We start from the raw sequence: 18,271 nt of genomic DNA on the forward strand, positions 1-18,271 counted from the left end.
TTGATTATCTTAATATTAGCTTTATTTACACATGATCATGTCTAATTTAGGCATGCCACTCTTACAGGCAAGTAAAATACATCATTGTAAATACATGCCACGATTAGTGTCTGGCTATTGACGAATATTCAACCTCAAACATCCACTTCGAGGGGTATAGAAATTGAATAGGAAATAAGAATGTGTGTGTGTGTGAGGAGCAGGTGATAGCTGAGTGTATTGGCCGTGGGTGAGGAGGCAGAAGGAAGCAGAGGGAGGGCACGCAGGCTAAACAGGGGCTGTGTGTCCTGTCATCATGGCGTCTAGACAGAGCCTCTCCTCACCCTAATTAACACACACACACACACACACACACGATGGGTCACACTCACAACCTGAGGAGAGAGATTGGAGTCTCTCATACACACACAGGCTAGTCTCATTGCAACCTGTGGATATAACTGTTCACTTATACTAACGGACAGTATACAGACAACCATACAGTATTGACACACACACACACACTACTGCCTTAGGGTACTACTTTCTCTGCTTCCAAGCTGAATCATCTCTCACACACATGCATGTGCGTATGCACAAGCACCCACACAGATAATTGAGGGGGAGCCGTCCACCAGAGGAATGTTCACTCATAACACCAAGTTCACTTGGACTGCTAAATCTTCCACACTAATTATACAGACATAAACATGTGGGCACACACACATACACACAGGCATAAACACACTCACAGTCATTCTTCCCACAGTAATTATTCCTCTAAACATGGCATTTCCACACAAAAATATCCACACCACCATCTTACTACAGTATAGTCTGGTGGTAGACCCAAGACCCCACACATCACACGACCATAGTACAACTCCAACCAGAAACAATGCCAGTATAGTGCTCGTGCTTTTGATGCCCTTGCTGCTTTTTAGTCTTTGTCTTTTCAAAGGTTTTGTTTCTTTCGATCAACCTCCATATCCCTACTAGCCCTCCCTCTAATTCCTCTAGATATGAGGGTTGTATACCAACCACAATTGTTGAGCGCAGTGACTTAACTTTAAAGAACCTTTGGTATGTGGGGGATCATTATGAAATAGACTGTACAGATAAGCAGCTGGTGAAGTTCTGTCATTGTTTGTATGACTTTATCATTTGCTCCAGGGAGGTTGCACTTTGTTAACGGAAAATGCCATTTATATCTGACACACCAGTATTACACTGTGTGATGCAAAATGGTGGGAGAAAGGTGGACAGTCTGCTAATAAACCATTATGAATGAGTTTTTTCTAACCATTAGTAAACCATGTATACGTGTTTACCATCTATAAACCATTTAGTGGACCTGGTATAATTTATACATCATGAAGAAAATACTACGTACATATACACTATATATACAAAAGTATGTGGACACCCCTTCAAATTAGTGGATTCGGCTATTATAGCCACACCCGTTGCTGACAGGTGTATAAAATCGAGCACACAGCCATGCAATCTCCATAGACAAACATTGGCAGTAGAATGGCCTTACTGAAGAGCTCAGTGACTATCAACGTGGCACCGTCATAGGATGCCACCTTTCCAACAAGTCAGAACATCAAATTTCTGCCCTGCTAGAGCTGCCCCGGTCAACTGTAAGTGCTGTTATTGTGAAGTGGAAACGTCTAGGAGCAACGACGGCTCAGCCGCAAAGTGGTAGGCCACACAAGCTCACAGAACGGGACTGCCGAGTGCTGAAGCACGTAGCGCGTAAAAATCGTCTGTCCTTGGTTGCAACACTCACTACCGAGTTCCAAACTGCCTCTGGAAGCAACATCAGCACAACTGTTTGTCGGGTACTTCATGGCCAAGCAGCCGCACAAAAGCCTAAGATCACCATGCGCAATGCAAAGCGTCGGGTGGAGTGGGGTAAAGCTCGCTGCCATTGGACTCTGGACCAGTGGAAACGCGTTCTCTGGAGTGATGAATCACACTTCACCATCTGGTAGTCCGACGGACTAATCTGGGTTTGGCGGATGCCAGGAGAACGCTACCTGCACGAATGTATAGTGCCAACTGTAAAGTTTGGTGGAGGAGGAATAATGGTCTGGGGCTGTTTTTCATGGTTAGGGCTAGGCCCCTTAGTTCCAGTGAAGGGAAACCTTAACGCTACAGCATATAATGACATTCTAGACGATTCTGACCTTCCTACTTTGTGGCAACAGTTTGGGAAAGGCCCTTTCCTGTTTCAGCATGACAATGTCCCCGTACACAAAGCGAGGTCCATACAGAAATGGTTTGTCGAGATCGGTGTGGAAGAATTTGACTGGCCTGCACAGAGCCCTGACCTCAACTCCATCAAACACCTTTGGGATGAATTGGAACACCAACTGCGAGCCAGGCCTAATCACCCAACATCAGTGCCCGACCTCACTAATGCTTGTGGCTGAATGGAAGCAAGTCCCCGCAGCAATGTTCCAACATCTAGTGGAAAGCCTTCCCAGAAAAGTGGAGGCTGTTATAGCAGCAAAGGGGGGACCAACTCCATATTAATGGCCATGATTTTGGAATGAGATGTTCAACGAGCAGGTGTCCACATACTTTTGGTAATGTAGTGTACATAGGCATACACTATGTAGTCATGTTTATAAGCATACCTAAATAAAGTGTTACTAGCGCTTTGAGGAGAATTTCCCGCCTCTTCCTGTCCCTGAGCTGAACCTGGTTGCCCCGGCGACAGACTCAGCCTGGATGATTGGTGCTCCATGGTCCATCTCGTACTGCATGGCCAGGCTGAAGGAGGGAGCGTCGTAGGCACTGTAGATGGCAGAGGAGCGGTCTGCACGCATGCACTGCTGGGGGAAGGTGCTGATCTGCTCAGCTAGCTCCAGGGCTGCCTGCAGAACTGAGACACACACACACACACAAAAACACCCGCACAAGATATGTATGTGAGCATCGTGAAGAAACAGATTCATGCGGCGGCTCATAAGCACATACAGTGCATTCGGAAAGTATTCAGACCCCTTGACTTTTTCCACATTTTGTTACGTTACAGCCTTATTCTAAAATTGATTAAATTAATGTTTTTCTCATCAATCTACACACAATACCCCATAATGGCAAAGCGAAAACAGGTTTTTAGAAATTTTAGCAAATATTTTAAAAATAAAAAACAGAAATACCTTATTTACATAAGTATTCAGACCCTTTGCTATGAGACTCGAAATTTAGCTCAGGTGCATCCTGTTTCCATTGATCATCCTTGAGATGTTTCTACAGCTTGATTGGAGTCCACCTGTGTCCGTAGAGCTCTGAGCCAAGATTGTGTCGAAGCACAGATCTGGAGAAAGGTACCAAAACATTTCTGCAGCATTGAAGGTCCCCAAGAACCCAGTGGCCTCCATCATTCTTAAATGGAAGAAGTTTGGAACCACCAAGGTTCTTCCTAGAGCTAGCCGCCCGGTTCCTCTGTGGAGATGGGAGAACCTTCCAGAAGGACAACCATCTCTTCAGTACTCCACCAATCAGACGGAAGCCACTCCTCAGTAAAAGGTACATGACAGCCCGCTTGGAGTTTGCCAAAAGGCACCTAAAGGACTCAGACCATGAGAAACAAGATTCTCTGGTCTGATGAAACCAAGATTGAACTCTTTGTCCTGAATGGCAAGCGTCACTTCTGGAGGAAACCTGGCACCATGCCTACGGTGAAGCATGGTGGTGGCAGCATCATGCTGTGGGGATGTTTTTCAGCGGCAGGGACTGGGAGACTAGTCAGGATCGAGGGAAAGATGAACAGAGAAAAGTACAGAGATCCTTGATGAAAACCTGCTCCAGAGCGCTCAGGACCTCAGACTGGGGCAAAGGTTCACCTTCCAACAGGACAACGACCCTAAGCACACAGCCAAGACAACGCAGGAGTGGCTTCGGGACAAGTCTCTGAATGTCTTTGAATGGCCCAGCCAGAGCCCGGACTTGAACCCGATCGAACATCTCTTGAGAGACCTGAAATTAGCTGTGCAGCGATGTTCCCCATTCAACCTGACAGAGCTTGAGAGGATCTGCAGAGAAGAATGTGAGAAACTCCCCAAATACAGCTGTGCCAAGCTTGTAGCGTCATACAAGAAGACTGAGTAAGGTCTGAATACTTATGTAAATGTGATATTTCCATATTTTATTTTGTACACTCATACACACCGCCTGCCATACACTCATGCACACCACCAGCCGTACACTCATGCACACCGCCAGCCGTACACTCATGCACACCGCCAGCCGTACAGTCATGCACACCGCCAGCCGTACACTCATGCACACCGCCAGCCGTACACTCATGCACACCGCCAGCCGTACACTCATGCACACCGCCAGCCGTACACTCATGCACACCGCCAGCCGTACACTCATGCACACCGCCAGCCGTACACTCATGCACACCGCCAGCCGTACACTCATGCACACCGCCAGCCGTACACTCATGCACACCGCCAGCCGAGTGTTATACACAAACACACACAGAGACACACAGGATATATACCCTATCTGTATAGTTTATTTCAATAATTACATTAGCATAGGGCACTTGGCAGCTATTCAGTTATAGCTACTGCTGGTGCATACTCCCTTCCTCCTGCACTTCCTGCCTCTCTGTGCTTGAGCCAAGCCACTTTGTTCCCTGGGCCACATGAAAGCACTGGACCACATCCAAATCTCCTATGGAAGCAAAGGGCTGATGTGAGTGATGCCCAAGTGCCCCCTCTCTATTTGAGCTATCTCTAACCAAAGTGATCAGCCTCTGAGTCCAATTAATCGGACTTGGCTGTGGCTATGGGAATGACTTCCGAAAAGACTTAACTTAATCTTTGAATATCTTTTGAGGAATCTTAACCAGGAGAGCACATGGAAAGGCTTTTCGTAGGGATGAAGGAGTTTGAGTTTTCACACATTCATACAGAAAATGCCATTTTGGAAATTACACATTGTCCAATTCAACTATCGATGCTCAATTAAGTTATTGGTAAGGTTTGTTCCAACCAATGAAATGGCATACAAATCTGATAACTCTGAATAAAATAGCTTACATAAATTTGTCTAATCTACCACAGCCATTACATTGGAACAGATAAGAAAACTTCAAAATGCACTTTTAAAAAAATACTTCCAAATTGTTCAGAGTGAGGAGAGGAATATTACAGACAAAACCTCAAGAGAGGGCATATTTCTTACCTTGGCCATCCGGTACCACTCTGTTAGCCAATCCGAAGGCTAAGGCCTCCTGTGCACCAATGGGCCGTCCAGTCAGAATCAAGTCCAGAGCCCGGGAGAGACCAATGAGACGGGGGAGCCGGACTGTGCCCCCATCAATCAGGGGGACGCCTGAGGAGACAAAGGAATCATCCATGAGTGACATCATACTGAGGAGGGCTGTAGGACTTTACACTGTGGGTTTACAGAGTAGTTGACTATTCTAGTCCTACTGTTGCACACAGACATACACATACGCTTATAAGTGGGTAGGTAGACTGTGAGGGAGTTTATCACTCATACGTTCCACCTAGTGATGTAGTGGTAAAAATATAGGGGAGTAAACGCTGACCGCCGTTCGTGGTGAGTAAAGCAATGCTCCTTATACTTTAGATGCATTTTTCCACAAAAGGTGGGTCAATGCTCGTGCAAAATTAAAAAGGTGCGTAAACAGTGTTGTCTTGCGTTTACCCTCCACTACACTCCTGGTTGCACCAATGTAGAGCCTTATAGGACTTACCAATTAGTGTTTTCCCACCAACAGTGAGTGGCTCCTAAAATATCATAATTCATATAAAAATCTAATCAAAGTTTATTGGTTGTGTACACAGATTTGTAGGTGTTATAGCAGGTGCAGTAAAATGCTTATGTTACAAGCTCCAACAGTGCAATAGAATGTCTCGCTAATACAATACAAATACACAAATAATCAAAAATCAAAACAAGAAATCAAGACATGACAGAACAAGTCCAATTAATGATCCAGAGTAGCTATATTAAAGTGACCATCTCCACTAGCATATCCACCAGGCTGAGAATTCTGAAAGTCACTTATTTGCGGAAGCCCTTGTGGCCGTAAGGCAGATGGAGGTATAGTTTTACTGGCCTCTGAAGCACAGGGAGCTTGCCTCCTCAACTCCTCCCAGTCATAGATTCTGCTTGACCACCCATTATTAAGAGCATATGAGTCCAACATATTTTCATAACCTGAAATCATCTCTGTGGGTTTTCGGGGGGAGTTCCCCAGGGAAGAGTTGTGGAAACACTAATTCTATTCATTCATACTCCCCGCTACATTCTCGGAGTCCTTCAAATAAATCACATTTGAATACATTGAATACCAGTGTTAATACATCTGCAACCAATCGAGAGGCCTAGGGTCAGAAACTCAGCACATATGGCAACTAACACAAGACAGCTCTTAGGGAGGGAGCGCTTTGTCAGCAAATACATCTTTCCCTGTCTCTACCGGTCAGGTCGATTCTGTTGAAAATTCCTATGAAAGAGTGTGCTGCCAATAGCACAAGCTGATGAAATCTGACTTAAATTCCATTATTTTTTAATTTATTTTTTACAAAGGCATCACAATAATAAAATCACATTACATACTTTTTAAGTCCATTTGTAAAATGTTCTCGAACAGGATGGGCAGATTGAGCAATCCACCCCACATACTGATATGTCCCTCACACACACACAACCCCCTAGCTTCCCTCAGGGCCGGAGGCTAGATTAGATTGTGGTGCAGAGAGCCTCTTCAGTCCATGTCCAGAACTAACAGGCCAGATTGGCGAGAGAGGAGCCAAGTTGGGCCAGATAGTCTTTAGTGCTGTTGGCACCGTGCTATCAGCCGTCGGAAGGGTCCTCTCTTATCCAGCACCCGCCTCAAAGCCTGCTGATACTCTCCTGGTCTGTCTCAAACTAGTCCTGTTTGCATTAACACACCAGCCCATCCTTTGTTCCCTATGCATGGAATCCAGTGTGTTGGGCAACGTCCCCTTGAAATCGTCACAAATAAAAAGGACACTTTAGATGTTTGATTGGGAAGATCTGAGAATGAGAAAGGCCATGTTGTGGATATACCAGAACATCCTTTAATTCCTCATCTAATCAAAGCAGATAAATCCATTGTCTAAAGAGTCACACCAGTTTTAACTGGGTTTTTTGCGTGTCAGCAGAGCCTATTGTCCAATAATAGATATAGGAGGTGGTTCTCTTCCTGACTGTCAGCATTATCCTCTGCATTGCAGGGGTAGGCTTTTTCTAAAACGCTGCTATGCTGGGGAGATGATGGTTAACAATTCATATTTACATAAAATGTGTATGTATGCTGGTCGCAACAATGGCCTCACTTAGGGCTGTGGCGGTCATTACATTTTGTCAGCCGGTTATTGTCATGCAAAAGACTGCCGGTCTCATGGTAATTGACAGTTAATTAACATAAACAAGTGTAGCATCTCCAGACCTCCACGCATACAAGCTGCATACAAGCCACTGATGCACGCCTTTGGAACATCTACATTAAAAAAAGTCTAATAAATCAATTTAATATACACCATCACAATAAATCCATTATTTATTTTAGTCTAAAGGTCTAAAGAAACTTTATGATATGAAGAAAATGTATTTCAGAAGAACAGAATATGAGTTGGCCTACTGTACGTTATCTGGCTATGCGCCATGCCATAGGCTTGTTTATTAAGCTGACAATATATGCTTATAAGTCCTGTGCCATTATTTTATATTATACCATGGTATTGTTGAATACTTGTTTCTGATTGGCTTGAAGGGCATTATAGAGCGTGCATTATTTCCCTATAACGCATGGTACATTTGCATGGTAGAATTCAATGGCTATAGTTCATTCTTACATGTTGTATGTTTGAGCTGCTTTTGAAAGCAAAAGTCGAATTGAAAACATTATTGGCATTGTTGAATTCGATTTTCATAATGGCAAGCTAGGACTGATGGTTTGGTTAGCTAAACTAGCAAGTCTGCTTGTTTGGTTACCACGACAACTACTGTAGCTATCTAGTAAACTTGCTAGCTACTTCAGTGGATTGTTGAACACATTTCTACCGGCAAATGAACACATTTCTAGCTGCAAATGTGTTAAATTATAGCCATGGTATAAAAGGGATAATCAACTCGGGGCTCTATGCGTTCTCTGGAAAATAATGCAACTCAGTGGAAGGTCAGTTCCACTCTGCTAGCACGTTGTGGAACACGCCTTTTCCACGTCATTCATTATTTTCCATAGAACGCATAGCCCCTTGATGATTATCCCTTACTTATTTTATAGTAAAAATAATATAATTGAACTTAGCTGAATAAAATAGAAAGGATATTTGAAGTGGCTATGTTGAGCGTAAAAAGTGATAATTTGAAACAGGTCCTGCTAGATTAAGTTATTTGGCAACTTTAGTTGTGAATGATACAAACCTTAGAATGTCTTAGAAATCAAAACATATAATGGGCCGCATGATGCGACTAGGCTATTGATGATTTGAGAAAGTCGCAAAAAAAAGCTGGTGGTCTGTTCCTTGCCTCATGTTGCACAGCTGTTCTCTCATCAAGTGATCATATTTTCACCCATCAGACTATTCTCAATTGAATCTTGTCTTTACTAATATGTAACATTAGTTTCGATTTAGAATTGCCCATTATCAAATGGGCAGGAACAGGGGCAGGGGGAAAAAGACATGTTATCCGTATGGCACACTCGAATAGCGAATGGAGGCTGCACGCTTTCCCGCCGGTCCGTTTTTCAATGATGCCTGGTAGGCTACTTCGGTTTTATAGTGGAGCATGTGCTTAATATGAGCAGCTAATGAATAAATATAAGAACACTTATTTCACGCCACGCGTCAACCAATGTTTGAGAAGCATGCGCTCGCTGCGCGACAGGTGATATTCCGCCCAAACTCTGTATGCCATGGGCTCTCCAACCCTGTCCCTGCAGCTACCCAGGGCTTGATTCGTGAAACCAATTTAAATCTGTTCGGAGACATCAATAGTAACCTGATTTCGCAAACAAAACATATTTTACTAAACTGTTGACAGCCCCTCTGCACGCTCTAGAAAGGAATAAAGGAGAGAGAGGAGGAGATGGAAACGCACGGTGGTGAGATATTCTGTATAGCTAAAGGTAATGTGTCACCCAATTAATTCTGGGGGGAAAAAGCCCTATTACTAGGCAATTCAAAATCAAATACAAATTCACTATAATTGTAGGCTAACTCTGTAAGCCGCCCTGCACAATCAATGAACCAACAGCATTGCCTAGGGCTATACATTCTCTCCCAGACTCATGGATATAAATTTGAGCGTAGCATAAGGTAACCAGTCCATCCAGTATGAATAATAATACAGTCCACACTCAAAGGCAATTACTCAAATTTGTTTAATTTTGGAGTATAGGCTAGACCAATTATGTACCAAAAACATCTCAAATTATTTTTGTTTTTTTTGCCATGAGTAATATGCGGTAGGCTATGTATTGTATAATGGCACATTCATACTGTTTATTCTTTTTTTGGGGGCTTGGGCTCATGTGCGTATGAATGTTTTGAATGAATCATCACCTTAGAAAGCGCTGTCCATTTCGTTGTGTTATTGAAACAACATACACAACAACCATGTTTTACACTCAGTTTCAACCTGCTGTTGAACTTCTTTCTTCAAATTGATCATCACAGTGAGGTGAGTTTTAAATGCACGATACTGTTTTGATGATATTTGCATTGATGTCAGAGTGGTTAGAGGGACAATAGAGCCCTGATTACCAGGCCATTAGGACCTGATGGTTGTTAGCAAGTTGGGTACTACCAACGCATGTCCAGAGTGCATAAGAGGAGATTAACGTGACTCATGACTGCCGGTGTGGCGGTAATACAGTCACCACAACAGCCCTAGCCTCACTCTCATTCATTTGCTTCCTCTTGGTTCAAACACCACATCTATAGGTACAGTAAGACTGCCAATACACCAGTGAAGTGTTGAGCTCTGTGAAACAGTTTGGGCAGACGTCTGATGTTTTTTAGTTTGAACTGAGCTGTGCTGGAGATACAGGCATCTGCACCACTTCAAAGCAAAGCTGTCCACAATGGACTCTCACGAGGGTTAATGTGATTAAGTTCGATGCGGATTAAAGATTTCCAGCCAAATCCGTACGGAACGGATACAGAGATGAGAACGTGAACCTTTAACGGAGGTTCACTTTGAAACACTCCAACTTGGAGAAATATTTTGGGCTTAACACACTGTCACAGGATTCCCTTTTCTTTCAGCACATCAAAGAAATATTTTGACGTTTTTTGGTGTCTGCGAGTTCATTGTTTGATGAAGGCCTCCCCATGGGCTCTGAAGAAAGCACAGGACATTCTGAGAACTAGAGTTTAACTCACATCCAGCAAACCACAGAGACACACAGTGCTGCAGGTGCCTCTCTAGCCACTAGCCAGATCCTCTAGTCTTAAGGCCAGGGTGTGGTCTTTCTAGTCTCTCTGCAGGCTCCAGTCCAGTATCACACACAATTTCTGGCAGTTATGTCTCTCCCCGCCACCCCATCCATCTCACTAATTGGGTCTTTGAGCACAGCCGGAACCGTTCGGAGCCAAGGTCCAGAGGTTATCCTACATTGGTCCAAGGACAGCCAGGAGGTTCGAACTTCAGGTTCTGCTAAGGTCTCCCTGTAGAGGTTAGACTAACTGTCCACTCCTGTGCCCTTTCACTGCTTAGAGGGAGAGTATTCAGCCATGCAGCTTCACCTAGCAGAGTATTTTGGAATGGTATCCCCATGTCATCAATAACAAGTCATTGGATAGTTGTTTGAATTGGCCAACATGATGTCAGCTTTGGACCGGGCTGTACTCTAAACATGTGGGCTATCCTATGATCCCTCCTTTTGGCCTTCCTCGTTTTTCCGTACGAGACAGGGGCTTCGATGAGTCATGTGACAGGAAGCCGTCACTCACTTGTGTCTTCCATTGGGCCACATCACATAGATTTGGGTTATTCATTCAAACCACAGGGGATTCCCTTGGGCTGCTGTTCCCATGTGTTTCTCCACCAAAAACGCTTACAGAATTCTCCCATCAAACTAAAGCGATGTAACAAACCTACCAGAGAGATCTAAAAATAAACTCCAGAGGAGTAGCGTTACTTTTGATGAGTAGAGCCTTACTGCTATACATGCCAGGCTAACTACAGAGTGGAGGAACACAACATCCACAGCTGATAACTGGGTATGGTCAAAATAACAATTACAGTGCTAAACTCACATCCAATTATAGAACGAGCCACAGTGGCCAAACTAAGCTGGGGAAACAACTGGGAAAAGTGTTGACAAACAACCCAGGGGTTTGTGGAATGAGGCATAACCGAGATGGTGGGGTGGCTGAACATAAGCAGCTGGGAGGAAATGCCTCCGCCGCCAGCAGTGTCAATCCTCAGAGCACATATGCTCCACTCGGGGCTGCTTAAGGAGATCTGAAGTGAGCGGTTAGTCATTCCCCTTTCACCGGTTCAATTCAGTACGTATCAAGGGAAGGAGACAATGTGAGGATTGAGGAAGCCAATAAAGACTATTGAGATGTACCCCTGATGTCATGCACTCAGCGGCGTCAGTATGATATATGATGGGAGGTGACGAAGACAAGACATGGTGGCCATGCCCCTGCCACAAGACAGTATGAAGGGTGGCTCGGGCCCTGGCTCAAGACAGGCGAGGGCACTGCCAGGATGCTCTGTTTAATTACAGAGCCAAAATGATAAGCCCTGTTTAGAGAAAGAGACCCAGGATCTACCCGCTGCCAGTAAATTATAGTACGGCCGGTCCTATTTATAAACACGGAGGTCATATTTTTAACCCCGGAGGCAGACTGGTGTCGAGATGGGAGATGCTACTACACGCTACATTCATTTCCTCTCCTTCTGGTTATCAGGGAGTGCAGCATGTACAGCAGTGGTGTCTGTACATGCAATGCTTTCAAAGGCCATGGTCATTGCTGCTATCGCAGAGTTATTCAAAACCCAAACAGGAGAAAGCTAAAGTGATAACGGCTTGAAATGCTACATTGCTGTTGAAAGGAAAATTAATCAGGCACTTTGTAACGATTTTGACTTCCACTGGCGGGGTAAGGGCTGCAACCTCACACAATTAAAATTACACACACACACACACACTTGGTAATAGTGGGGGGGGGTGGACCAGGCTCAGGGAGGTGACTAGGGGTCATCTCGTAGGTGGGATACACATACCAAATCTGCGACAGAACACCCCCATGACAGCGCTCTCCTCCACCACTCTCAGGTCAGCCAACAGAGCCAGCTCCAGCCCTCCGGCCACCGCGTAGCCACTGACCGCTGCTATCAACGGCTTGGACAACACCAGTCGGGAGGGACCCTGGGAAGGACACGACATGACACACACACCCTGAGCGAGGCATGAAAATAATACACTCCCTAAACAAGGCTGCAACTAGGCTTCCTGCACAAACATACTCCCACAACAAGGAAGAACCTTGGCCTTTTACAAGAATACATTAGCTTGAAAGACTAGCAATAGAGATTAGAGATTACGGATTATATACAGTGCCTTCAGAAAGTATTCATACCCTTTGACTTATTCCACATTTTGTTGTGTTACAGCCCAAATTCAAAACGGATGTCACTACAAGTTGATTGGAGTCCACCTGTGGCCAATTCAATTATTTGGACATGATTTAGAAAGAAACACACCTGTCTATATAAGGTCCCACAGTTGACAGTGCATGTCAGAGCAGAAACTATACCATGAAGTCCAAGGAACTGTCTGAGATAGAATTGTGATGAGGCATATACAGTTGAAGTCGGAAGTTTACATACACTTAGGTTGGAGTCATTAAAACTTGTTTTTCAACCACTCCACAAATGTCTTGTTAACTAACTATAGTTTTGGCAAGTCGGTTAGGACATCTACTTTGTGCATAACACAAGTAATTTTTCCAACAATTGTTTACAGACAGATTATTTCACTTATAATTCACTGTATCACAATTCCAGTGGGTCAGAAGTTTACATACACTAAGTTGACTGTGCATTAAACAGCTTGGAAAATTCCAGAAAATGATGTCATGGCTTTAGAAGCTTCTGATAGGCTAATTGACATCATTTGAGTCAATTGGAGGTGTACCTGTGGATGTATTTCAAGGCCTACCTTCAAATGCAGTGCCTCTTTGCTTGACATCATGGGAAAATCAAAAGAAATCAGCCAAGACCTCAGAAAAGAAATTGTAGACCTCCACAAGTCTGGTTCATCCTTGGGAGCAATTTCCAAACACCTGAAGGTACCACGTTCATCTGTACAAACAATAGTACGCAAGTATAAACACCATGGGACCACGCAGCCGTCATACCGCTCAAGAAGGAGACGCGTTCTGTCTCCTAGAGATGAACGTACTTTGGTGCGAAAAGTGCAAATCAATCCCAGAACAACAGCAAAGGACCTTGTGAAGATGCTGGAGGAAACAGGTACACAATTATCTATATCCACAGTAAAACGAGTCCTACATCGACATAACCTGAAAGGCCGCTCAGCAAGGAAGAAGCCACTGCTCCAAAACCGCCATAAAAAAGCCAGACTACGGTTTGCAACTGCACATGGGGACAAAGATCGTACTTTTTGGAGAAATGTCCTCTGGTCTGATGAAACAAAAATAGAACTGTTTGGCCATAATGACCATCGTTATGTTTGGAGGAAAAAGGGGGTTCTTGCAAGCCGAAGAACACCATCCCAACCGTGAAGCACAGGGGTGGCAGCATCATGCTGTTGGGGTGCTTTTCTGCAGGAAGGACTGGTGCACTTCACAAAATAGATGGCATCATGAGGATGGAAAATTATGTGGATATATTGAAGCAACATCTCAAGACATCAGTCAGGAAGTTAAAGCTTGGTCGCAAATGGGTCTTCCAAATGGACAATGATCCCAAGCATACTTCCAAAGTTGTGGCAAAATGGCTTAAGGACAACAAAGTCAAGGTATTGGAGTGGCCATCACAAAGCACTGACCTCAATCCTAAAGAAAATGTGTGGGCAGAACTGAAAAAGCGTGTGCAAGCAAGGAGGCCTACAATCCTGACTCAGTTACACCAGCTCTGTCAGGAGGAATGGGTCAAAATTCACCCAACTTATTGTAGGAAGCTTGTGGAAGGCTACCCGAAACGTTTGACCCAAGTTAAACAATTTAAAGGCAATGTTACCAAATACTAATTGAGTGTATGTAAATTTCTGACCCACTGGGAATGCGATGAAAGAAATAAAAGCCGAAAGAAATAATTCTCTCTACTATTATTCTGACATTTCACATATTTAAAATAGAGTGGTGATCCTAACTGACCTAAGACAGGGAATTTTTCTAGGATTAAATGTCAGGAATTGAGAAAAACTGAGTTTAAATGTATTTGGCTAAGGTGTATGTAAACTTCCGACTTCAACTGTATCTGGGGAAGGGTATAAAACCATTTCTAGAGTGTTGAAAGTTTCCAAGAGGAGAGTGGTCTCCATCATTTGGAAATGGAAAAAAATGTGGAATTACCCAGATTCTGCCTAGAGCTGGCCGTCTGACCAAACTGAGCAACTGGGCAAGAAGGACCTTGATCAGGGAGGTGACCAAGAACCCATTGACCACTCTGACAGAGCTACAGAGTTCCTTGGCTGAGATGGTAGAACCTGCCAGAAGAACAACCGTCTCTACAGCACGCCTGGAGTTTGTAAAAAGGCATGTGAAAGACAGAGCATAAGGCAAAATATGAAGTGGTCTGATGAGACAAACATTTTACTCTTTGGCCTGAATGCAAAGCACTGTCTGGAGAAAACCAGGTACAGCTCATCACCCGTCTAACACCATCCCTACCGTGAAGCATGGTGGTGGCAGCATCATGCTATGGGGATGCTTTTCAGCGGCAGGAACTGGGAGACTGGTAAGGATAGAGGGAACAATGAATGGAGCCAAATACATGCAAATCCTTGATGAGAACCTGCTTCAGAGTGCAAACGACATTAGACTGGGGGGCGAAGATTTACGTTCCAACAGGACAATGACCCCAAGCAAAGCTGGAATGGCTTCAGAACAAGAATGTGAAAGTCATTGCGTGGCCCAGACTTGAATCCCATTGAAAATGTAAGTTCCAAACAGGACAATGACCCCAAGCAAATCTGGAATGGCTTCAGAACAAGAATGTGAAAGTCATTGCAAGGCCCAGACTTGAATCCCATTGAAAATCTGTGGAAAGACTTGAAGATTGCTGTTCACTGCTGCTCCCCATCTAATTTAACAGAGCTTGAGAAATCTGCAAGGAAGAATGGGAGAAAATCCCCAAATCCAGATGTGCAAAGCCGATACAGACATACCCAAGACGACTCAAAGCTGTAATCGCCGCCAAAGATGCTTCTACAAAGTATTTACTCAGGGGTGTGAATACGTATGTAAATGTGATATTTCTGTATTCCATTTTCAATAAATTTGCACAAATGTCTAAAAACATGTTTTCACTACGTCATTATGGGGTATTGTGTGTAGATGGGTGAGAAAAACATCAACTTAATCCAATTTGAATTCAGGCTGGAACACAACAAAATGTGGAATAAGTGAAGGGGTAATAATACTTTCTGAAGGCACTGTATGAAAGACATACCACAACTGATCCATTTACATATACATACAGAGGGGTCAATAATGACAAACAGATACATTGAAAGTTAGGTTGTGTGTTATCAGTCATCGACTGTTCTGTGCACACTGATCGCGTGTGAGGGTGATGCAAAGTCAGGGAAGGTTTTTGCAGATGCGCGCACCATAGGAGCAGGACCTTTGGTGACATCTTGCTCCAATTTGAGGGAGGCAGTGTGATGGGCCAGCTCTTTCAGATCGTAACCAGCACAGAAATTCCCTCCTGGAAGAGACCACAAAATTACAAAGTATGGCAGCTGGCAACTGAAGAGGAAGGGAAAATGACGAGGATGAAGAAAAAAAACACAACAACTTGAAGAGGAGAGGCAGGGCTGCAATTTAGAAATGCATGAGGAAATATGGCTGGCTGGCTGGCACACAAATTATTTTCTGCTCTTGCGTGGGCTCAGTCTCTCTTTACTGCACAATGCTCTCATTAATGGTAGAATAACGCACCCTGACCAAAGCCCCTTCCGTTGTATTCATGTGGTAATTACAACATTACCCAGGAGGCCTACAAACACTATGTCACAGGCGCTGAGGCGGAGGGCTGTAAAACGGTGTGGCCGCTCTGTTTCTAACTGTAATGAGACTGAGGATGAGAAATGTGCTACAACACCCCTCCACTGAGACTGGCTTGATTACAGCAGCAGTGGGTCAGAGGAGGAGAGTTCTTTAAAAGGCTGTGTCTGTGTAATTATGTACCAGTGCTTCCTGGATTTGATTGAATCTGTATGAAGAGATATTGTAGAAGGACTATACCAGGAGACATTATGATACCATTTTCTGTTTTTAAAACTGATGAGAGCATATTGTGACTTTATGGTGAGTTTAAAGGTTGAATCAGAGAAACAAGCTAAAACCAATATGCAAATTGTGCAGTGCACACGTCTCTTTGGGAAAATAAATTTTAAAGGATTTTATTATTGATATTAATGGAAAACCTGTGAGAAAGTTGAAGTAACATGCCCATATCTCATGTTTGGATTTGGCCGCATGCGACTACACTTTATCGTATGTTCTCTAAAATGGGGATAAAATGGCCTCATTGAAAGGTGCTACAACAGTGACCTTTGCAGCTATTTCAGCAGTTAGCAAACCTTCAGATTCCCCCATCCCCCTTACTATAAAAACATAGAAATACGATTCCAAAAAACTCTAAATATGTGCCAACAGATTCAAAACATATATAACAGAGGTAATTACTCATAATTTAGTGAAAAGTACTGAAACAATTCTCCCAAAATGGAGATGAAAATTATCATGTTTTGGACTAATTTGGACCAAATAGCTTCCTTATGGTTGCAAAGTTAGTTTCCAGACTGGACATGTCTAGCTGTCATCTCCACAAGCAGAGGGATTAGTAATACTTTTTGAGGTCAGCCACCTTACCAGGGCAGAGCTACATTTGAACCTACAAACTGGATTTACATTGAGACATGCACTCCAATTAACAACAATGGGCAGCGCAGGAATCCAAGTGCACTTTGCCAGAGTTGTCCATTACACTGGTCAAAGTTAATCCAAATAACACAAGGCAATTACCGCCACACTGTTTTCAGTTCAGCGCCGAAGCGACCAGCATTTAGCAGCCTTCATTTCACTGGGTTACAGCTTTGAGGTGTTGAAGCATTAAAATAAAGCCTCTCAGCCAACGCTACACTCTAAGAGAGGAGGAGGGTTGATCCAGGTTGAAAAAATGATTTCCATTGTGGGAGTTCATTTGGATGGGGTGAGATTATTATTTGGAGAGGTATTAAGTGTGTATAATTATCGCTCCCTGGTTGACACAGTGCAGGACCCTGGAAGCTGTGAGCATACATATGTTAATACAGGCACTTTTAAATCAGGGATAATTAGGGGATGAGGAGGAGGAGTGAAGGATGTGACTCCCACTCTGGGCTTCTAGCGCCTGCAGTTAGCCGGCGAAACGATTTAAAGAGAGTTTGATCTCTCGCCCCAGCTGATTGGGCTGCATGGTTCTACATGCGTAATTAAGGATATCTAAATAATTGGTGACTGTGTATAGTGTGTTATGGGGAGCCTGCCCACATAATTATATTCTGCCGAAATTAAAAGGAAATCATGTTCTTAAGGCATTATTATGAACACCTTGCTTTGGAGGAATAAGATATATACAGTGCCTTCAGAAAGTATTCATACCCCTTGACTTATTCCACATTTTGATGTGTTACAGCCTGAATTCAAAATGGATGATTTTTTTATTATTATTTAAAAAAAAAAAATCCACACAATACCCCATAATAACAAAGTGAAAACATGTTTTTAGAAATGTTTGCCAACGGCACTGTAAATATCTAAATACCCTGAATGTAAATGAACTTATTAGCATTATTTTGTCAAAGACAAAAAAAGGTACTATTTCCATCCAATAAAAGGGGTGTCATTGCATCCCTACGAGTTTGCTGTCTACTGTCCTGTATGTCTGGGGGAGAGTGGGGTGTCATGTTTTGTATGTGTAACTGTTAGTGAGCTGTGGAAAGAAAATACAGTGGGGAAAAAAAGTATTTAGTCAGCCACCAATTGTGCAAGTTCTCCCACTTAAA

General features: G+C 43.6%; 1 protein-coding gene across 2 annotated transcripts in view; it reads right to left on the reverse strand.

Annotated features, from left to right (window-relative positions):
• Positions 1–18,271, reverse strand: part of LOC311144756 (enoyl-CoA hydratase EchA19) — a 22,989-nt gene continuing 4,718 nt past the window's right edge. Inside the window, exons 3-7 of one of the 2 annotated variants that reach the window (XR_014614531.1) lie at positions 15,830–15,927; positions 12,256–12,400; positions 5,197–5,346; positions 2,591–2,875; positions 1–1,407 (exon numbers count right to left, since the gene is read on the reverse strand). Coding sequence is in view for 1 of the 2 variants with exons in the window: in XM_084180857.1 (XP_084036983.1) it covers positions 2,643–2,875; positions 5,197–5,346; positions 12,256–12,400; positions 15,830–15,927 (626 nt within the window). In the remaining variant the exon portion in view is untranslated. Of the gene's footprint in view, positions 2,876–5,196; positions 5,347–12,255; positions 12,401–15,829; positions 15,928–18,271 lie in introns of both variants that reach the window. The other variant, XM_084180857.1, reaches the window with a different exon arrangement.

The sequence above is a fragment of the Coregonus lavaretus genome (genome assembly GCF_964263955.1).
Source record: "Coregonus lavaretus genome assembly, chromosome: 2".
NCBI lineage: Eukaryota > Metazoa > Chordata > Actinopteri > Salmoniformes > Salmonidae > Coregonus > Coregonus lavaretus.